The sequence below is a fragment of the Chanodichthys erythropterus genome, chromosome 20 (assembly GCF_024489055.1).
Source record: "Chanodichthys erythropterus isolate Z2021 chromosome 20, ASM2448905v1, whole genome shotgun sequence".
Lineage (NCBI taxonomy): Eukaryota > Metazoa > Chordata > Actinopteri > Cypriniformes > Xenocyprididae > Chanodichthys > Chanodichthys erythropterus.
This window is the reverse complement of record NC_090240.1, coordinates 7,154,949-7,177,412: the sequence shown is the minus strand read 5'-3', so window position 1 is coordinate 7,177,412 and position 22,464 is coordinate 7,154,949. Positions and strand designations below refer to the sequence as shown.

Below are 22,464 nucleotides of genomic sequence, written 5' to 3'. Positions count from 1 at the left end.
GTTTTAGATTGATGGAAGACAGGTCGAGGCACATGCGACTGAGAGAATGGCTCATAGCGCAGATAGACAGCGGCAAATACGCTGGACTAAGCTGGGAAAATGAGGAGAAAACCATGTTCAGAATTCCCTGGAAACACGCCGCCAAACAGGACTACAGACAGAACCAGGACGCTGCGCTGTTTAAGGTAAACATAGCCTATATATATATATTTTTTTCTTCCGTTAAACCCACTTTCAAGGGTAGTAGTGCACTACAATTTAGTTGTCTGACAAAACGGACAAAACTTTTAACGTAATTTAATTAAATATTTTATATATGCACATAGCTTTTAATTTGTATTGTTGAAACTAGGCTAATCTTTAATTAAACGTAAATTGTCCCATTTAAATCCAGTTTATGAAAAAAAAATGTACACAATTTACAAAAATAAATACAGCTGGTATACATGGAGATAATATAGATTAAACACACTATGCATTTCAGGCATGGGCTATGTACAAGGGTAAATTTCAAGAGGGCAGGGACAAAGCAGATCCCTCTACTTGGAAAACACGCCTGCGTTGTGCGCTCAACAAGAGCACAGATTTCCAGGAGGTCCCTGAGCGCAGTCAGCTGGATATCTCTGAGCCATACAAGGTCTACCGTATCCTGGACGACTCAGGAAGAGTGACAGGTATTATAAAAGATCTGCACTTGTATTTCTCAAACCTCAGCCACCCAACACCCAAATCTCACTTCCTCATTTATGTATATATTTATATATATACACGCACACACACACTATCATATTCAAAACTAGCTTAAAGTGCAAGCCACTCCTTCTGTCCTCCAGAATCTACTGGAAACCCAGTGATATCACATGACAGCGACTGCAGCAAAGCCTTGAGAGATACACAACTGCCCATGCAGGTACTGTTCAGTGAAAACTGTGGAAATCCCCACACTCACTACACTGACTGTAAACTTGGATTATCTTTTTCTGCCTCCTACTGGACAGATTCCAGAGGTGTGTTACATAACAATAATAGTTTATTTTCACATCCAGGAGGACAGTCCACTTGGTGACTCAAACAAAGGTGCTGGATGGAGTGGTCAGTGTTTTAGTTTCAGAAAATAATAACTAACGTCAAAAGGTTTAATTTTCACTTACATTGTACATTTGTGTGTGTGTGTGTGTGTAGTGAATGGCAGGTCGTATGCATGTCCCAGTACAGACACTAAAGCCTGCATTAGCTCCAATCTTCAATCTGTTCCCAGATATCCATCTCACATCCCCCTATCTGGTGAGAGAATTTTTCAGTATGCACAAATTCGAATGTCTCTTTAGTTTATTAATGCTGGGTCCAAACTACATGATTTTGGCCTGATTCGCTTGACATACGGTGCCGTAGTGATTTGTAAACAACAGTGGGTGTTAGGGAGCAAGAATCGATCATTTTATCTCATATAGTATGTCATAGTAGACGACAACGGACGTCACGACAGAAAGACTAGCATGTTTATTTTTTTTCTAGTCCACCACGAGTTCCAACAATCACATCTGTGACACTGACCAATAGGAGCGCAGGAGCTCTTCTGTACACAGCTTTCAAACATGGCGAAAATCTGACACACTGACATCGTAACAGACTAAAATATTGTGTAGCCTGAACCCAGCATAAGTACTAACTTGAAACTTGGTGTCATTATGATTTTAAATACTTAATCACTCATTGAAAGAAAAAAAATGTAGACTGACTAAAATGGTACAGTATATAACATTTGGTGTAATTTTGATGTACAGTGAAAAGTATTTGTGCAGTTGTCAGATGTAACGATAAGTGTGTATTTGTAGATTGCCGTCTGGAGGTGCGTTTGTTCTATCATGGTAACCTGGTGCAGAAGCTCATAACTGCATCTCCAGATGGCTGCTTCATTCTGCAAGGCTGTGCTCCAGTAGGGAACGAGCGTATCTACGGGCCTTGTGAAGCTGAGAAGGTTTTCTTCCCCCGTCCAGACACCATCCGCCTGCCCCCGGGCATAAGTGAAGCCATGAGCCGTCTTCTGCCCCACCTGGAGAAAGGTGTGCTGGTGTGGGTAGCTCCAGATGGCGTGTTCATCAAACGCTTCTGCCAGGGCCGCGTGTATTGGGACGGCCCATTGGCAGAGCACAGACAGAAACCAAACAAAATAGAGAGAGAGAGGACCTGTAAACTCCTGGATATGACCATCTTCATGCAAGGTGAAGAAGAGGGAGGGCTTAGCCTGGGAAACCGGTCCTTTTTAGATACTTTCTTCAACATGTCCTCAGACTGATTCCTGTTTTCTTGGCAGAGTTACAAAACCACCAGCAGGCCACTGGTCCCGAGCCACGATACACAGTGGACCTGTGCTTCGGAGAGGAGTTCCCTGACCCCAGCCAACCAAAGAACAAGAAGCTCATCACTGCAGAAGTGAGTATTCAGTGGCATTGATCCTGAAGCATTGTTTGGTGCATTTTTGCATTTAGCTGTTCTACTGCAACAATTAGAGTTCAATTGATCGTTCAGACAGTACAGGAGGAACTGAAATATTGACCGTTTTAGAACTGTAACTGCATTTACTTGCACTGTGGCCATGATTTTTCCTAGTTTACTTTATTTGAGAAATAACAAAATTTCAGAACTTGTTTGTCAAGGGTAGCACTAGGGCTGGACGATATGGCAAAAATAATAAAATCTTTTTCAGAACATTTGACCGATTCAATTTTTTTTTTTTTTTTTTTTTTTTTATGTTTAACTATACAACTTAAAAAATGTAACTACAATATGATTCAAGTAACATTCCCTTTATTAACCATCTGTTTAAAAAAAATATTGTGTAGCCTGAACCCAGCATAAGTACTAACTTGAAACTTGGTGTCATTATGATTTTAAATATTTAAAATATTTAAGTATTTAATATGCTGCTGACTTTAGTTTTCAGTTAATTTGGAGTGTATTTTCAGAGAGCCGTATACCTACCTTGTTTAAATCCTGACCTATGTTCTTATTAACCTTCATTTAACCAGGCAAGTCACTTAAGAACAAGTTCCCTTTCAGTCAGTCACATTCAACATTACGTCAGAGCTGAACTGACGAATTGGGATCTCGCCAGAGAGACCAATCACCTTCGAGCGTAAACTAATTGAAACTAAACGAGCTGATAGACATTGGCGTGTGAGATTTGCATCGCGCACTCTGCCCCGCAAAAGGTCGTAGAGGTGGCTTTTGTTCCATTGAAGGAATGGGTTGTTCATATTCTCAACTATTTTGAGAGACTGGCTCATACTGGCCCACTTGTGAGAGCAGTTGTGCGAACACAGAAGCATGGTGCTTTAGCACCTCAGCCATCTGGGGATCAACTGGGAAAAGAGCAAACTCCCCCCCGTTCAGAGGATCACTTTTCTCGGTATGGAGTTGAATTCGGTCAACCTGACGCATGCCTGAACTCCCTGAAACTATTTCCCAGCGACCCCACTGAAACTATTTAAGAGTCTCTTGAGGGCATATGGCATCTGCAGCCACAGTAACGCCACTTGGATTGCTTCATATGAGGCCGCTTCAGTACTGGCTTTACGGCCGAGTCCTGAGGTGGGTGTGACAACGCGGCATATACCAGGTGACAATCACCCCAGCCTGTCGCCGTTCAGCCCGTGGTCGGACTTTGCGTTTCAGCGGACAGAAGTTCTCCTAGAACAAGTGTCCAGGCATGCGATCATCTCCACAGATGCCTCCACTGCAGGATGTGAAAATAAACTATAACATTCTGGGCGTGCTCAATCGTGCAGCGAACGAGCTCTCACGACAGCCTATGCTTCTAGGAGAATGGAGACTCCATCCCCAGGCGGTCCAGCTGATCTTGAGACGCTTCGGAGTCGCACAGGTAGACCTGTTTGCACCTTAGAAATGCAGGCAGGTTAAATCCTGCTCACCCTAATGTTATACCCTCTTGGGACCTTGGTGGTAACAGCATTACAGAGAGTGCTCTTTGAGCCACTGCAGTCAGCTGAGCTGAAAATCTGTGCCCAAAGTTCCCACCACCCCTTACAGGGGCCAGGTGGTGAACTTGCAAGCACTGCCCCTGAAGGACGCAAACCCAGCCCTTGCTTTGCTCTGTCCTGTCCGTGCTTTGCACCTGTACGTGGACCAGACACAAAGCTCCAGGACCTCACACCAGCTCTCTGTCTGTTATGGAGGCCAGCAGAAGGGAAAGGCTCTAAACAGAGGTTGGCCCACTGGATAGTTGATGCCATTGTCTTGGCGTACCAGTCCCAAGGCGAGCTGTGTCCCCTGGGGGTGATGGCTCACTCTACTAGGAGTGTTGCTTCCTCCTGGGCATTTGTGCATGGTGCCTCAGTGACAGACATCTGTAGAGCTGTGGGCTGGGTGACACCCAACTCGTTTGCTAGATTTTATAGCCTTTATATAGTGCTAGTGTCCTCCCATGTACTCGCCTCAAGTTGCCAGTAAACACCATAGAGCTTGCTTGGTGTCTTGCTTGCTGTGCCATTCCCCTCTACGGACTGGATACGTGTGCTTATCTTGCTCCTCAGTTGAGTTCCCCAGCTGGCGATCCCTGCTTGAAGTCAGATGTGTCGGAGACACCCGATGCCAGGCCTAACACTCGTAAGTACTCGTATGTCAGTGGTTGACCCTTGTGCTAGGCTAGGTACCCATATGTTGTGATCCCTATGTGTATTCTTCCACGGTATGGCTCCCCTGTTGGTGAGCCTGTGTCTTTCCCTAAAGCAGACTCTGTTCTGCATTTCTACTCAATATTGATTTCACCCTAACTAGGCTGAGTCTACCACATAGACCTAACATATGTAGTATTGCCCTAATTGGCCAATACATATGTGTGATTTCTACATGATACCTCTGTATAGGCAGGATGTGCTCTCCATAGCATTCCCTTTCCCAGTGTTATCCAAATTTCTTACTGTATGGGTTGGAAGGAACAGCAGTCATTGACCTTCTCTGTGGTAAGCCCTTCCCATCTTTCACCCCAACAGGTGCATGAGGTTCAGGTGGCTTACACCAGGCACTGGAAGGGGCAGCAATAGTGGCGCTTTGAAAGGGATCTCAATTTGTTAGTTCTGCCGTAACGTTGATTAGGGGTGGGACAAAATATCGATATGGCGATATATCGTCATGCTTCTCTGTGCGATACGAGAATCGTATCGCTGCGCCAAATATCGATATTTTAATTTAAAAAAATAAAGCGCTATATATAGATTTCTTTGCTCATAACGTCCTACTTCAAGGCGGCGTTCAACACATGAATGAGGGAAACGTGAACTTAAGTTAACTAGCCTAAGAAAAAGAGGTTATTAACAGGATGGCGGACAGCAGTGTGAGTAAAATAGATGCCCCAGCCACGTTTAAGTTCAAAGTCTTGACGCACTTTTATACCATTGATGTGACAGTCGTAGTCATCTTTGACGTTCTTCACCGCGCGCTTACACGGGAGCATTTGAAAGCATATATTAGGGATCCTCTGATAAACGCCTGCTTTCGAACGCTCCTGTGTATATCTAAGCACTTGAACGTCAAAGGGGTCTGTTTGCACCTGGTGACTTCATGCATTTTCTCTGATCGGATGGCTATCTGATCGTGAAAAGACCAGGTCTAAATGCCTAAAAACGCATTTGAGACGGATTTAAATCCGATCGCTCAAACCACTTCAGGAGATGGTCTGGGACGCATTCCAGTCAAAACTGTCTATGCTCAGTCTAAATGCATCTGGTTGTTGAAACTACATATGTAAATTTTACTTCTCCCAAAAATACTAAAACTGAAACATGTGAGAGTCAGATATGAGAACGCTACTGCATCACACATCGCCGCAGATCTCTTCAGCAAGCTGACGCGCAAACTGCCGCATATGAAAGTGAAAGTAAGTCGCAGACGCATAACACACAGTTATCTTCATTAAAAGTAATGAGACCTTTTACCAGTGCTGTTGCCGCTCTCTCCTATTACAGTCTTTGATTTTGAAATTAACTGATGGTCAATAAAATGCACCTCATATTTCTTGCTTTCGGTGACGTGAACTCTATTAAATGTACATATAAGATCAGATTTATCCGTTAACCTGCACTTAACCTTTTCACGTGCATTTTGTTTTCATATTAAGACCAATATCGCGATGTATCATTATAGGATTGTCTAGTGATATATCGATTATCGTAGAATCGCTGACTCGCGATATTATCGTTATCGTGAGCCATTTATCGTGATAGTATCGTATCGTGAGGTACCCTCCGATTCCCACCCCTAACGTTGATTGTGACTGACTGAAAGGTAACATCCCGTCAAATCGCCACAATTGCTATACCACCGTTGCACGGTGGGTACACACCGTCTCGGCTCCACAGCAAAAACCTGAATGTGCGTTTACACATGCTCTTCCTTATACATCCATTTCATGGGGAATATCTCACATTCCATTGTCTATTGGCTCGTTTATTTTACAATCGAAAGTGTAAACTAAACTAATCTCTGGTGAGATCCCAATTTGTCAGTTTAGTTCTTTTTTTGTCAGTGAACAAGGGTTATAGATGTAACTGAGACGTTCTTATTTTCAGCAACAACTTTCACCTGAACCTTACAAATATCCTCATCAAACAGCAACACAGTCATTAGCACATGATATTGCATAATCATATTTATAATTATATAATGCAATGTAAGAGGTGTGGATGATCTGAAAACACAGACAAATGTGTATGTTGGAGTTCAGCGCTCTCCAATGAGATTCTGCTTAAATGAAAGTATCATTCTCTTAATTTGTGTTTATAGTTGAAAGTGCAATAATTCTGATGAAATGTAAAAATAAATTTCAAAAATAAATTATAATTTTGAGCAAAAATAATCATGATTATCAAAGTAACCATTATGCAGCATGGCAAAAATGTGACTAAGTTTTTATTTTATTAAAACTAGACTAAAATGGCCAGACGATTAGTTGACTAAAACAAAAACGGTACATGGTTGACTAAATATGATAACAACTAAAAAGGACATTTGACTCAGGATTAAGACTAAAATTATATTAGAAAAAATAGCTGATGAAATTAAAACTATTTCAAAGCATATCATACATTAAATATTTATATTACCTTATTTTGATCACCAAAAATGCACCTCGGTACTACTGTTTTCTCAGTTAACACGAAATCAGTCATTGCGTTTGAGTTATGCAGACAACATAAGGGGACCTGTTTTGTCCCTTTGTTTTTTTTATTTATTTTTTTTAGGGTGAAATGGTCACTAAGGACTTTGTTGTAGCACATAACTTAAATGGTTAGTTCACCCAAAGGTGAAAATTGTGTAATCATTTACTTACCTTCATATTATTCCAAACCCATGAGCTTGATCTTTAAAACACAAATTAAGATTTTTTTTTTTTTTTTTTTTTTAATGAAGCCTGAGAGGTTTTTGTCCCTCCATTGAAAGTCCAGGTAACCAATACTTAGAAGAGTTAAAAAGGTCATAAAGGCACCATAAAATGAATCCAGATTAAGTAAGCGGTTTAATCCCAGTCTTGTGAAGAGATTGTAATGGCCTTCTGTTTTGGTTTCATTTCCATTCTGTTCCCTGTTCTGCTTTTCTTGAGTTCTGTTTGCTAGTTAGTTTCTATGGTTTCTGATTGGATTTCATTCACCTGTTGTTCATTTATACCCTTAGTTGTTCCTGTTGTTCCATGTTTTCTTTGTATTATGTGGTTGTGTTATGCTTTATTCCTGGTAATTTCCTGCATGTTTCCATTTTGATTGGTTATTAAATACTGTTTCTATTTATTCTTCATCATTGTGCGATCATTACAACCACCAGCTGTGACAGAGATACCATCGCACAGATTTAATTTAGGCTTTTATTCACATATGAGCACATTACATTTGGTAAACAGGGAAGTTAGAACAAACCACATTGTTTTTCCTGCATCATGTGATACACATTTGAGCTTTTGTGTTTACCAAATGTGATCAGCTCTATTTATGTGTTTATTAGTGCTGTCAATCGATTAAAAAACAATTAACTAATTAATGACTTTTTTTAAACTAATTGTGATTAATCATGTGATTGGAGTTTTTAATATTTTTATATTGTAATAATTTCACAGTTACTCCCCAAATTAATGTTGAAACAAATTAAATAATAATAATAATAATAAAAAAAAATTAACTGAACTTAAAACAATCTTCAGATAAACCCATTATAATAAATGTCATATTTAACTGTGGTCTTCCTACCTGTCTAACAGATACAGAAATTGAATAAATTTATCAAACACTTTACAGTCTTCACTGCAGAAATGATAAATGAAATATAGATTAATCCTTATTAAAGCTACAATTTTCTCTGTTAACTTTGATTAACATTAATGACAGACATCTCAGCAACTGGTTTATTAGGCTACTGTCACTTTAAGAGCTGCCGCTGCTGAACATGAACATGCCGAACATGACGCAATAGCATTTTGACAAGAACTGTAGCAGAAGAATTCTTCACATTCTTGTTTTCATGTAAAGTGGGAAATGGTTGCGTTCTTGCATATCATCCATGTTTGAGCCTATAATGTTTAAACATCCGTGTTCTCTTTTCACAGATATGAGTGCAATATTTTTTTACAGCATCTCTTCCTGTGACCTGAAACACAGTAAAACAAGTTAGTTTATCATAGAAAAGGCCATTACAAGTCTAAGAACGTACATACAACTGGATAGCTTAAATGCATTTACCGGATTCAGCACTACAGCACTGTCAATCGCCGAGCTTCAAATTCTGTATTCTGTTAAAAGGTGAAGCCGCCACCTTTAACAACAATAGAATATAATTATGTATATATTTTAATGTATTTTTGCAGATCCATTATCTCCAAAGTCATCTTAACATACAGTATGCTGAGGCTCATGTGTACTGTAGTATTTGGTACCATTAGAATCAACAGAATTTTTTTTCCCCTCCAGAAATTAAACTGAAATATTTAGAAGAGACCATCAAAACATTTGGACACCCATTTCCACCACTTAATTCACATAATCGCATAACAATTAAGCAATTTTCTCATGGTTATTACTTTCTACAGTCTCTGAACATAATCATACGTCTTTATTATGAGAACTTAATTATAGGAAATGTTCTTATTATTATGAAGTCAGTATTATGAGTATCTTTAACATAATACTATCTTTTACTTATGTGATACAAAGTCATAATAATAAGATATGGTCTATTTATTCTGAGACAATTTCTTTTTTCTTTTCTTTTTTCCCCCAAGTGGTAGAGCTGTGGTCCTTTAAAACTTTATAATTTTAAGCCATTTAACTTATTCATACATATATGTCTACAAATTACTTTTTCATCAATTTTATAGAATTACTTAATAGACCTTTTTCACAAGAATCGGAAATCACGTGACGACGGGTAAAGTTAGTTCCGCTGTGCGTCTACGGCTATTAGATTGATATGCTTTTTCTCAAATATCGCTTCTTACCTTTTCTGTTTTCCAACCTGCTGTTGTATAATCTACAAATAAATTATTTTCTACTGGTTTGTAGCTTATACGGCCACTCAGATCGTTGCTCGTATTTACCGGCAGGTGGATTTATATCACCAGCTGTCATACAGTAAAGGCTACACAGCTACTCATTCAGCAATTTCCCCGATCACATCACGTACGACGAACATTATTTATATAATTAATAAAATAAAAAAAAAATCCCAATAGAATATACTTCAGTGGGGGATATAAAGTTGAGATACATAATATTGTCGTTTAATATGTTTTAAAAATATATAGCATGTAATCTCATATGGCATCACATCCCACATTCAAGCATATGTTATAATTAATAATTTTAATCGATCAGGATTGAACTAAGACATAATTAATTTCCAACACCACACTGTACAACTATCAGTCTTTGCATTAATGTTGCAACAGCACAATACTGTGCATAATACACACTTTATGATGATGACGACAGGAAAATATGAGTGAGAGACTGAAGTGTTTATATCCAGAAATATCAGGGTGCGAGCGGTCCTGTTTCATGAATCAGAGGATCAGGCTTGTGTGATAAGGGAGCTGCCAGCTGATCATTTCCCCAGCACGTCGCTAAAAACAATCTATATAGCCTACATCCCAATGTGCATATCCAACCTAAACAGTACTGAATATTACTAATGTCACATAGACTACTATTTAGGATGGATATGCACGTTGAGAAGCAGGCACTGTCTTTACAGCACATGGAGCGCGATAATGCACAGCCGCGCCAAACAGACACAAATAATTTAACCAGTTTAACCGCCATCACTTTGAATTATTTATTAAATGTAGCTCTTAATGAGAGCTCTGTAGTCTCACCAATAATTCACCAAGAACGTTCAAACATTTTCATGTCATTTAATTCGTAAAACGACTTTGATTCCCGAGCTGGTTCTGAACAAGGCTATCTATCACTGCAACCGGAAATACTTTTACACGGCGAGGGCCATTCCGGAAGCCCAAAACCCGGAAGTGTGAAAAAGGTCTATTATACAATATAAACACAATATAAAGTTTAACCCCTCCCTAATCGTGATCATAAAATCTAGATTATTTTTGTTGTTGTTGTTGTTGTTCCAATGTGAATCATGCACTTTTGTAAAAGCAGCAGTTCTTTGACTTCCAGCAGAGGGCATTGTGGAATAATCATACAGGACATGAATATTTTCTTTCTTTCTCTGTGTGTAGGTGATTCCTCTGTTTGCTGTAGAGTGTCTCCGCAGGCATAATGCACCTAATAATGTGGAGATGAAGCAATCACCCCCACACAGGAAAACCAATGATTAGACACACCTTAATCAGAACAGCGCACATTTCAACATCCCTGTGTTTGATTTCTCCAAATAATAATAATTATAATAAAAATGATAATAATAATAATAAACATTTATATTTCTGTAACTAACAGCAGTAGAATAAAATGTATGTTCACATTTTCTTCTCTCATTATCAAGCTTTATATCTTTATTCTAATCTATATTTTTTTACTAATCATCATGATTCTGATGCAATTAGATTATGATTTCTTTATTTTTTGTAAAATTATGTTTGGAAAATTAAATTAAAATAAAGAGTTTGGTTAGTCTTCTGTATCATTTTGTTATTTCAGAAGGAAAACTCATATGACTCATGTTAAAAAAAAACATAGCTTGTAGTGAAGAGAATTTATGTTGCATTACATATGGTTAATGTTTAATGCAGCGCCGTGCAGTCAAATCCTTCAGAGAAGAGGTTAGAAGGATAAATAGCTGTTTATGAATGTAAAATGTCTGCAGAGTTTTAAAGATCAAATTGCACAACATAAACGAAAGAATAGATTCTGAACTGCCGAAACGAGTCGTCAGCTATTCCAGTCTCACTTCCTGTTACAAATCGTAACAGTAACAGTGTGACAAATTTGCATAATGCTCATCTATGGGCTTCATTGGCTGCAGGCAAATGCCATCCATTTTCAGTGGATGAGGACCTTGCACTGGAATTGATACAGATACGCCATTGTTACTGTTCGTATTACTGTGTATCAAGTGTTGAGTAAGGGCTGAAATTCAGATATGTTTCTGAAACACACTGTAAGCCATCTGGCCAATCAGAGCAGAGTCGGCTCAAGGAAAGGAGGGGTTTAGAGAGACTGGCTGCATCTGAATTTGCATGCTCTCTTGAGTAGGAACTTATTTTAAAACTTTGTGACTGCTAAAAAGTATGTTCTATATAGTAAGAATGTTATACAGTTTTACACAAATATCTGTACTTTCTACTTTTAAACCAGGCTCGTTACATTAGTGTTAATCTGTATTTGGTGATTCACCATTCGATAACAAATGTTAGTCTTGACTGGCAACGAGATTCGGCTCCGCCAAAAGGTTTCAATCAGAGTAATCAATGCAAAACTCGAGTGGAAGCACCCAGGTGGAATAGAGAGGCAAAACTACTGACCTGTTCAGGACTTCAAGTGCAGGTCAATTTCATCTGTAAAAAGGCTATTGTAGTTTGGTCTTTGTTTACTTAGGTAAGCATTACACTGCTAGCAACTGTTAGCATTACTATCATCAGACAAATATCCACATTGTTTTATAATAGGTTTAGAGGGAGCTAGGGCAGACAACAACACAACCCTTACAAAAATTAATGATGGTTTTACTACAAATAAAACTGAAAACCATGGTTCCCATTCAGTCGGTCACGTTCGACGTACGTCGGACAGACCGACGAATAGGAATCTCGCTAGAGAGGCCAATCTACTTCGAGTGTAACTAAACGAGCCAATGCACATTGGCATGCAATCATATGCATCAGCTGCTTGCCTCGCAGCGCGGGTATATAATGAGCAGCAGGTGCGTTGCATCTTCAGCTTTTCGCTTCGGAGCCAAACCTTCTCAACACTGAAGAAGATAGCTACTGAAACCACGAGTGTGAACGAGTCTGCTCTTCGAGACGTCTCTTGGTTGCGGTGCAGGCGGACAGCGCAGCAGCGGGGCCGATTTCTCCTTTGTTTTTCTTTGCCTTTTTTATTTGAGCAAAAGCTGTAATCAGCGTGAAGGCCGTTCTCACGGCTGGTGAAACGGTGCGCCTAGAGCGCTAAAAAGCTGTTATTACAGCTGGTAAGAGAGCGCCTTCAAGGAGAGTGCACACGACAGGCTGCACATTCCCTGTCTGTGCTGCAGCGGCTTTTCCCCTGCGTGCTTCAGCACCTAAAAGAGTCAGTCCTTGAAAGAGCTTACACGAGTAGTTCGCGTCTTTTTAAAGATGTCGTTCTACTTGTGTGTTTCTGGATGCGGTCGTTACCTGGCGCCTCGGGATGGTCACCAGCGCTGTATCGCTTGCTTGGGCTTAAGGCACGCTGAGGCGGCGTTTGTGGACGAGTCATGTACCCATTGTGGGAAGATGACCGTCGCGGAGCTGCGGTCGAGACTCCACTTTCTGCAAAGGGGTGGAGTCCCGGTCCCGACGCCTCGTTCCAATCCTCCTCAGAGGGTTGCTTCGGGCGGCGGGGCTGGTGACTTGAGGATCACGGTGAGCGCGTTTCCTTCGGGGAACCAACCCCCTAGGAACCCTCACCCCTCTTGCGCTCCGCAGCCAGTAGAGCTGCCGGGGGAACGCGGTGGACCACCCCAGAGGTGTGTACCATCCGTATCCTTCGGAGCTCCCCAAGACGACCGGATGTCGATCGCTGCATCGGAGGGTGAGCCTGACGCTTCTGGGGATGACGATTCGGCGCAGCTGCCTCCCTCGGGAGTGACGACTGTGCCCGATTCAGACCCGGAAATGATGGCTATGCTTTCCCGGGCCGCCAACAGGGTCGGGCTCGTGTGGAACCCTCCACCGTGTCCCGAGCCCTCGAGGTTGGATGATTGGTATCTCGGGGTGGCAAGGGCTGGTTCTCAGCCCCCACCCCAGTGCCTTTCTTCCCGGAGGTGCATGAAGAGCTCACTGGCACGTGGACGGCACCTTTTACTGCCCGAAGCCGTGTCGGTGGGTCCTCCTCCCTCACCACCCTTGATGGTGGAGCGGCTAAGGGTTATACGCGCATACCCCCTGTGGAACGGGCCGTTGCTATGCAACTGTGCCCTAACTCCACCTGGCGGGGGGAGCCGTCTCTCCCTTCCCGGGCCTGTAAGTACTCGTCGGATCTTACCGGCAAGGCTTATCAGGCCTGTGGGGAAGCCGCTTCCACCTTACACGCTATGGCGTTGTTGCAGGTCCATCAGGCCAAGGCACTGAAGGACCTGCACGAGGGTGGTCACGATCCGCAAGTTCTACAAGAACTTCGTGCCGCGACGGACCTCGCGCTCCGAGCGACGAAGGTTACGGCGCGGTCAGTGGGTCGTGCGATGTCCACCATGGTGGTCCAGGAACGCCATCTCTGGCTGTGTCTTGCGGACATGAGGGATACCGACAAAGTCAGGTTTCTTAATTCCCCCGTGTCCCAGACCGGCCTCTTCGGCGACGCGGTCGAGAACTTTGCCCAACAGTTCTCGGCTGTACAAAAGCAGTCAGAGGCGATCAGTCACATCCTGCCGAGGCGGTCAGCTGCTGCACCTCCACCGCCGGCGGCACCTCAGACTGCCCGTCGCCGAGGGCGCCCCACCAGCCGCCCCCGCTCCGACGCCCCAGCAGCAGCAGCCTCCATCCAAGCGGCGTCGTGGAGCCGGTCGCGGGCGGGGTGCCCAGCCCGTCCAGCCACCCCCTAAGAAGAAGGGTGGCAAGGCCAAGTCCAAGCGGCCCTAGGACGGGCGACCCGGAGATGGACGGGACTGCTCTTCAGGAGGTGGTGACCGCACCGCTCCTTCCCCCGGAGGAGGGCCGGGTGGAGAATCTTTTGTTTCCCCTTTTTGTTCCGCCGCTGGCTCAACGGCCAGCGGTACCCAAATTTTCAATAAAAGAGCAGTTTCCTCTATCTCCGGGTCCGAAGAGGGCTCGGAGAGCAGTGGGAGGGCTAGAACCTCACCACTCTCATCCACCTCTTCTGTCGCCAGCGGACAGCAGCGAGCAGCAGGTAGGCAAAACCTCGACTGCTCCCTCTGTCCACCCGTGGAAGCAGGTAAGTGTTGCACAGCACACTGTGACCCCGCTTCGGGCCGCCTCACACAGAGAGCCTCCCGGGCCGCGTCCCTGCGTTCCACCTCGCTGCCCCGCGGCGGGTACGCCGGTGGTCCCCTTGGTGCCGCTTGCGCGGTCTCTGAGAGCCTGGCTAGCGCTCCCCAGTCCGTCTCGCTGGCTCCTTCGGACCATCAGGCTCGGCTATGCGATTCAGTTCGCCCGGCGCCCCCCAAGTTCAGGGGCATCCTCTTCACTACAGTGAAAGATGCCGATGCCCCTGTTCTGCGTGCGGAGATCGCAGTCCTACTGGCGAAGGACGCGATAGAGCCGGTCCCTCCAGCCGATTTGAGGTCGGGGTTCTACAGCCCCTACTTCATTGTACCCAAGAAAAGCGGCGGGTTACGACCGATCTTGGACCTGCGAGTTTTGAATCGGAGCCTTCACAAGCTACCGTTCAAAATGCTCACGCAGAAACGCATTTTCGAGTGCATCCGTCCCCGAGATTGGTTTGCAGCGATCGACCTGAAGGACGCGTACTTCCATGTTTCGATTCTTCCGCGACACAGGCCATTCCTGAGATTCGCGTTCGAAGGTCGAGCATATCAGTACAGAGTCCTACCCTTCGGGCTGGCCCTGTCTCCCCGCGTCTTCACGAAAGTCGTGGAGGGAGCCCTTGTTCCCATGAGAGAACAGGGTGTTCGCATTCTCAACTATCTAGACGACTGGCTTATCCTAGCACAGTCTCGGGATCAGTTGTGCGAACACAGGGATTTGGTGCTCAGTCACCCCAGCCAGTTGGGGCTTCGGGTCAACTGGGAAAAGAGCAAACTCGCCCCAGTGCAGAGGATCTCTTTTCTCGGTATGGAGTTGGATTCGGTCGAACAGATAGCACGCCTCACAGAGGAACGTGCTCGGTCGGTGTTGAACTGCCTGAATACGTTCAATGGCAGGACAGCGGTCCCACTGAAGTTCTTTCAGAGGCTCCTGGGGCATATGGCGGCTGCAGCGGCTGTAACACCGCTCGGTCTGCTTCATATGAGACCGCTTCAGCACTGGCTTCACGGCCGAGTCCCGAGATGGGCGTGGCAACGCGGCACGCTCCGGGTGCCAATCACTCAGGAGTGCCGCCGAACCTTCAGTCCGTGGTCGGACCCTTTGTTTCTTCGGGCAGGAGTGCCCCTAGAACAAGTGTCCCGGCATGCTGTGGTTTTCACAGATGCTTCTGCCACCGGCTGGGGTGCCACGTACAACGGGCATGCAGTCTCAGGGGTTTGGACGGGACCCCATCTGCATTGGCACATCAATTGCCTCGAGTTGCTGGCAGTACGCCTTGCCCTGAGCCGCCTCAAAGGCCTGCTTCAGGGCAAGCATGTACTGGTCCGTACGGACAACACTGCGACCGTTGCGTACATCAACCGTCAAGGTGGTCTACGCTCCCGTCGCATGTCGCAACTCGCCCGCCATCTCCTCCTGTGGAGTCGGAAGCATCTGAGGTCGCTTCGCGCCATTCATGTCCCCGGTGTGCTCAACCGTGTGGCCGACGAGCTATCACGAGCTGCGCTGCCCGGAGAGTGGCGACTCCACCCCCAGGTGGTTCAGCTGATCTGGAGAGAGTTCGGAGAGGCTCAGGTAGACCTGTTTGCCTCACCAGAAACCTCCCACTGCCAGTTGTTTTACTCTCTGACCGAGGGAACACTCGGGACAGATGCACTGGCTCTCAGCTGGCCCCGGGGCCTGCGCAAATATGCGTTTCCCCCAGTGAGCCTACTTGCACAGACCCTGTGCAAAGTCAGGGAGGACGAGGAGCAGGTCTTGTTAGTTGCGCCTTACTGGCCCAACCGGACCTGGTTCCCAGAACTCTCACTCCTCGCGACAGCCCCTCCCTGGCCCATCCCTCTGAGGAAGGACCTCCTCTCTCTGAGACGGGGCACTCTTTGGCACCCGCGTCCAGACCTCTGGAAACTCCATGTCTGGTCCCTGGACGGGACGCGGAGGTTCTAGGTGACTTACCCCCTGAGGTACTTAACACCATCACTTCGGCACGTGCACTGTCTACGAGACGTGCTTACGCCTCGAAGTGGAACCTGTTCGTCGAGTGGTGTTCTTCTCGTCGAGAAGACCCCCGAAGATGCTCGATCGGAGTCGTGCTTTCCTTCTTGCAGCAAGGGTTGGAGCGTAGGCTGTCCCCCTCCACCCTCAAAGTCCATACTGCTGCCATATCCGCTTACCACGACCACATAGATGGCAAATCTGTTGGTCAGCACGACCTGGTCATCAGGTTCCTTAGGGGGCGAGACGGTTAAATCCTCCTCGTCCCCCTCCATACCCTCTTGGGACCTTACTCTGGTGCTCAGAGCACTCCAGATTGCTCCCTTTGAGCCTTTGCTGTCAGCAGACTTAAAGATTCTCTCTATGAAGACTTTGCTGCTGGTGGCATTGGCCTCCATCAAGAGGGTAGGGGACCTGCAGTCATTTTCGGTCGACGAATCGTGCCTAGAGTTCGGGCCGGGTGACAGCCACGTGGTACTGAGACCCCGGCCTGGCTACGTGCCCAAGGTTCCTACCACTCCCTTCAGGGACCAGGTAGTGAGCCTGCAAGCGCTGCCCTCGGAGGAGGCAGACCCAGCCCTGGCTTTGCTCTGTCCAGTTCGCGCCTTGCGACTGTACTTAGACAGAACTCGAAGCTTCAGGACCTCAGACCAGCTCTTTGTCTGTTACGGAGGCCAGCAGAAGGGAAAGGCTGTCTCCAAGCAGAGGATGGCCCACTGGATAGTGGATGCCATCTCCCTGGCTTACCAAGCTCAGGGCGTGCCCTGCCCGCTCAGGTTGCATGCCCACTCCACGAGAGGTGTGGCATCCTCCTGGGCGCTGGCTCGTGGCGCCTCGCTAACAGACATTTGTAGAGCTGCGGGCTGGGCGACACCTAACACGTTCGCTAGATACTATATCCTTCGTGTCGAGCCGGTCTCCTCCCGTGTTCTCGCCTCAGGTCAGAGGCACGGAGAGGCCCCGGCTTAGTGTCGGCTTGCTGCGCTACATGCGCATTCTATTCTCCAGAGAGTCCCTACGGGCAGACCCTGTTGAGTCCTCCGGTTACCCTTCGGCAGCCGACGTGGCGGAGCGTCTGGCGCCAGGCCTATACTCCGTTGTATCCTTGAGAACCGGATTTAGGCTGGGTTACATATGTGTGACCCTACGGGGATCCCATATGGCTTTTTCCACGGCTGCTCCTAAACGAAGCCCGTGTCTTTCCCTCTGGGAGAACCCATCTCTCATCGAGTGGAGTCACCCCAGTTCTTCCATATGTTGTACAACCTACAAGGTTAGTCCATATGTACTTATCCATATAACTCCTTCGGGGAAAGATATGGCTTCCGCAGCGTTCCTTATCGCATGTAAGGCTACGCTTTCCCAGCGTTATCCAATTGTCGCACTGAGTGGGTTTTGGGAACAACAGTGATCGACCCTCTCTGCGTGAGCCTGGTCCCACCGTCCTTAGGCAAGGGGGTTCAGGTGGCTCACGTCAGAGCGCTGGAAGAGGGCAGCTCCTGTGGCGCTTTGGTAGGGATTCCTATTCGTCGGTCTGTCCGACGTACGTCGAACGTGACCGACTGAATGGGAACGTCTCGGTTACATAGGTAACCCTCGTTCCCTGAAGGAGGGAACGGAGACGTACGTCCCGTCGCCACAGGCGTTGTCCTGCTGATGCTGCCGCCTGCTCGGTTCGGCTCCTCAGCGAAAACCTGAAGATGCAACGCACCTGCTGCTCATTATATACCCGCGCTGCGAGGCAAGCAGCTGATGCATATGATTGCATGCCAATGTGCATTGGCTCGTTTAGTTACACTCGAAGTAGATTGGCCTCTCTAGCGAGATTCCTATTCGTCGGTCTGTCCGACGTACGTCTCCGTTCCCTCCTTCAGGGAACGAGGGTTACCTATGTAACCGAGACGTTACTATAGTTAAGCCATGGTTACCACAAATTAACCATGGTTTTGCTACACTAACCATAGTTTAACCATGGAATTTGTTATAAAACTATAAAAACAAAAAAAAAAAACAAAAAAAAAAGGGGAAAACATGACTCATGATAATGCAAAAATTAGGATTTTTATATAAAGATATTGTCATGATGTAATTATTATTGTACTAATTTTGGCATTTAGGCAAATTAGAAATGTAGTTTTGTTAAATGTCAAGTATTTAAGTCATTTTAAGATAAAACAATACATGGTTTAACACATGGTTGTATAGTAATACTTTAAGTTTAACTAAAATGCATATTATGTGCAAAAAAAAAAAAAAAACATTACAAGAAAGTGGTCACAACAAGGTGGAGACAGTTCTGTTCAAAAAGTGACAAGTACAAGAAAATGAGCAAAAAAAGTAAAGACCAAGAGACCGAGCGATATCAGGGAAAATGAAGAGATTGAAAGGGAAAATGGAAGTTAAGGTGCAGTTCAAGACAGAACTTTTATATTATTATTATTATTCGATGGCCATAAAAATAAATATATAAAAATAGGGGTTGTCCATGTTTTCAGAAATTGTTGTGGGTGTATGGGATGGCCTGGATTTGTCTGAGATTTCCTGGCCTGAAATTTTGTCCCAGTCCGCCCCTGTTTCTAAATGGTGGTTGTTCAGCCTGGATACATTCATTAGCTAACAAAATTTGAAATCTAAGTTCTTTTGTATTAATGTATTAATATGATGTAAGGTCCAGTTACCAGCGTGGCACTAAAACAGGTAGTAGTAATGGCTACTCTTTGCTTAAGTACATGTCAGATCCCATACTTCTTTACTTTAACTTGAGTACAAAAGTGTAGCCAGAACTTCAACTTTTGAGTCTTTTTAAACATGAGTATCTGAACTTCTACATGATTTTGGTATCTCTGCATGTTGTCATTATCACGAGCTACCAACGTCAGTTGTGTCACTTCACTGCCATTTACAAATCCTCTCCCATGGCCTCATGGGATAGTAATGTGTCCATCATACGCACACTTCAGAATCTAACCGGAAGTAGTAGATCATCCAGGTACCTTTTGCCTATTCTTTTATGAGTACAGTTAATTCTAACATACTTTTTTTTCTTTGTCACAAACTGTTTTTCGCCTGCTATATAGTAGGGAAGTATGTGATTTCAGATGCAGTCTGAATCTTCAAAAGAATTGTTTTTAGACTCTTTGAGAAATGAGTTGATGTGCAATGTATATTATGAGAAATTTAAAGTGTTGATGAATGTAAACCTATTGTAGGAGACTCCAAAACAAAATTAGAACCTTTAAATAAGACAAATGACTTTAAAACACCCGATCTGCCCACTACTCATCCCGCCTAAGGTCTCCCGTCCCTGTTTACAGGCAGCATAATTTCTGCACAAGTTTAGGTATGAAGTCCCAATGACAGCCCCGCTCACAGTATTTCACGATTTCCGTAGTTCGTGGCTTTCCAGGTGTAGCATGTCACACAGTGGAACGTATTTGAGCAGATTACTTTTTAAGGTGTGGAAGAGGTGGATTACAGCTAATTTTGGCATTTTATTCTTTAGAAACAAAGCCAAGTGCATTGTTTTTAATGGAGAGAAGCCGTACATAAAATAGGTAATGATGATATTCCTTTTCACTGTGGCCTGATTTCAGCTCCAAGCCAGGGTATTGCATTTAACATTGCGCCATGTAATCATTTATTTTCCATTAGCTTGACATGTTGCCAGACAGAGAGTAACATTTTTATGTATGATGCTTCTGAAGGTTTTGACTCTCTGACCTCATGGAACCATAAATTAGAATATTCCATCAATAATATTGCTTTCATTTGTCATTTCATTACGATGCTAAAAATTGAATTCTTTCTATATAAATCTAAAAAGCCATTCTTTTATTTCTAGCGAACATTGTATTACAGTCTCACAACTTTAAAAATATACAATTTTAGAGCATTTTAGAACATTTATAAAGAAAAAAAAAACTAACAGCAAATATTATTTGAGAAACCACAACAACAAAAAAATAAATCAGAGAAAAATAAAGTGATAGAGTGTGCTTAATCAAGAGTAGATATACCCGTATCTGAGTTCAAAACACTAGATTTCTGTCATTTTTCCCTGCTCTCAGTCACAAGGAAAGGTCAAAGGGAAACCCACAAATCACCAGAGGACTTTTCTGATGTCATTAGCACCATCTCTCTTTAAAAACACCAGGCCCAGGGTCTTGTGTGAGTTTGGTTTCATTCCATCATTAGTGTCTCTTCCCTGGGTAAGAACAGGCTGGAGTGTATAATGCTAAAGTGAACTAGCATATTGACCCCACACTGAAAGCTTGGCTGAAGGCTGCTAATACATTCAGCTTGCCTGCTAGACTGAAGGTACGAACGCAGTTCATAAGCATGAAACAAGACTGCATTACGAAAATAACAGTAGACTATTTCTTTTAGCATATTCACAGAACACTTGTTATGATATATTCCCATAATTGTGTACTTTGTCTTTTTTCCATCCAGTAGTATTGGTTTGTTATAATACTGATTAAAAAAAATACCCTGCAGAAAGAGGCTTGAGATTAGCATAACTAAAAGGTGCGAGGCATCACAAATAAGTGATTTTTGATTGTCTCATTGTGCATTTTGGGATTTGCTAGCATGTTGTTCTACATTCTGAAATCATATGTAACAGAAGACCAATTTACTAGCTATTCCACTATATCGATGAGGTCACCAATAATCAGTTGCTAAACCTTCCTGTGGTGTGAAGTCGATTAGAAACATTACTGCCGTCTCTCGAGCTTAGAGCCTTGAGGTAAATGGGTGCTAGTCTTGCTTCCTGGCTCCAGCTCGGGGGCGGACCAGCGTCTCTTGCGGGTGCGAGGTCTCTCGCTTATCGAATTAGAAGAAGAAGGCTGGAGCACTGGGGTAGACGGAGGCACGGACGGAGGGGGCATCCTCTCTGCCATCTCTTCGCACTGCTCCACCGCAGCCCCTGCACGTATGTGCGCACGCTGCACCTGAGTGCTTGAAGTAGGTGTAGGAGTCAGGGCCAGACACACGTCACCGGTGCTGAGCTGACGACACTGCAGTCCGTACAGCTGGGCGCTCCGCTGGGGACTGCAGGAAGACCAGCCGCGGTCCCGGACGAAAAACGGATACTCTGCTAAGACTGTGAGTAGCTCCTGCCGAAACAAGAATGTACATTTCTGTTAGATGACGTCACTTCACAGACAAAGACACTTCAAGACACTTGAGATTTTCTGCCAAGAAAAGGATCTGCACTAAAGGCACCATTTTGCAAAGAAATACATCACAAATACAAATCATAACTCTTTGATAGAAAATATAATTTGTTTTTTTTGTGTTATTAATGAGTAAAGCAGCATACCTCTCTCTCACGCACAGTTTGGGTAAAAGTTCTGCCCTGTACCATAAAGGGAACCCAACTATAGCAACATTAATCACAATCAACTCTTCTCCTTTTCTAGTGAATGGAGTAAATTTGTTTTACCAATTTAAGGTGACTGCACACAGTAAAATTATTTCTCTCACAAAATGTTCAAGAATTGTGTTTTGTAAAGTAAACTGGTAAAATAATGAAGGTGATGCTTTGTGTTGAATCATACCAATTTTCAAACAAACTCAACTAGTATGGTCGCTTAGCAACCAAAGAAAACAACATCTGACTTTAATCAGATTTGGTTTGGTTTGACACCCCCTCAAAGGGATAGTTCACCCAAAAATGAAAATTATCAAGACCATCTATGACTATTTTCTTCCAGATGAACACAATCGGAGATATATTTAAAAATATCTTTAGTCCTCCAAAGTTTATAATGGCTATGAATGGGGGGCCGTTTTTTGAAGTAAAAAATAATGCATCCATC

The 22,464-nt window shown here is 44.2% G+C and overlaps 2 protein-coding genes across 11 annotated transcripts in view; one reads left to right on the top strand and one right to left on the bottom strand.

Moving 5' to 3' along the window:
• Window positions 1–22,464, top strand: part of irf10 (interferon regulatory factor 10) — a 137,894-nt gene that overhangs the window by 283 nt on the left and 115,147 nt on the right. For 4 of the 6 annotated variants that reach the window (XR_010892860.1, XM_067371246.1, XM_067371247.1 and 1 more), the window contains exons 2-8: window positions 8–185; window positions 485–674; window positions 834–910; window positions 1,047–1,092; window positions 1,183–1,284; window positions 1,836–2,222; window positions 2,315–2,433. Coding sequence is in view for 5 of the 6 variants with exons in the window: in XM_067371246.1 (XP_067227347.1) it covers window positions 12–185; window positions 485–674; window positions 834–910; window positions 1,047–1,092; window positions 1,183–1,284; window positions 1,836–2,222; window positions 2,315–2,433 (1,095 nt within the window). In the remaining variant the exon portion in view is untranslated. Of the gene's footprint in view, window positions 1–7; window positions 186–484; window positions 675–833; window positions 911–1,046; window positions 1,093–1,182; window positions 1,285–1,835; window positions 2,223–2,314; window positions 2,434–10,744; window positions 11,081–22,464 lie in introns of those variants that run through there. The other 2 variants (XM_067371244.1, XM_067371243.1) reach the window with 2 other exon arrangements.
• zmp:0000000926 (mediator of DNA damage checkpoint protein 1) overlaps window positions 8,037–22,464 on the bottom strand; it is a 55,456-nt gene continuing 41,028 nt past the window's right edge. For 4 of the 5 annotated variants that reach the window (XM_067371241.1, XM_067371240.1, XM_067371239.1 and 1 more), the window contains one exon: window positions 19,616–21,759. In XM_067371241.1, coding sequence (XP_067227342.1) covers window positions 21,358–21,759 — 402 coding nt within the window. In that variant the 3' untranslated portion in view covers window positions 19,616–21,357. Of the gene's footprint in view, window positions 8,653–8,744; window positions 8,818–19,615; window positions 21,760–22,464 lie in introns of those variants that run through there. The other variant, XR_010892859.1, reaches the window with a different exon arrangement.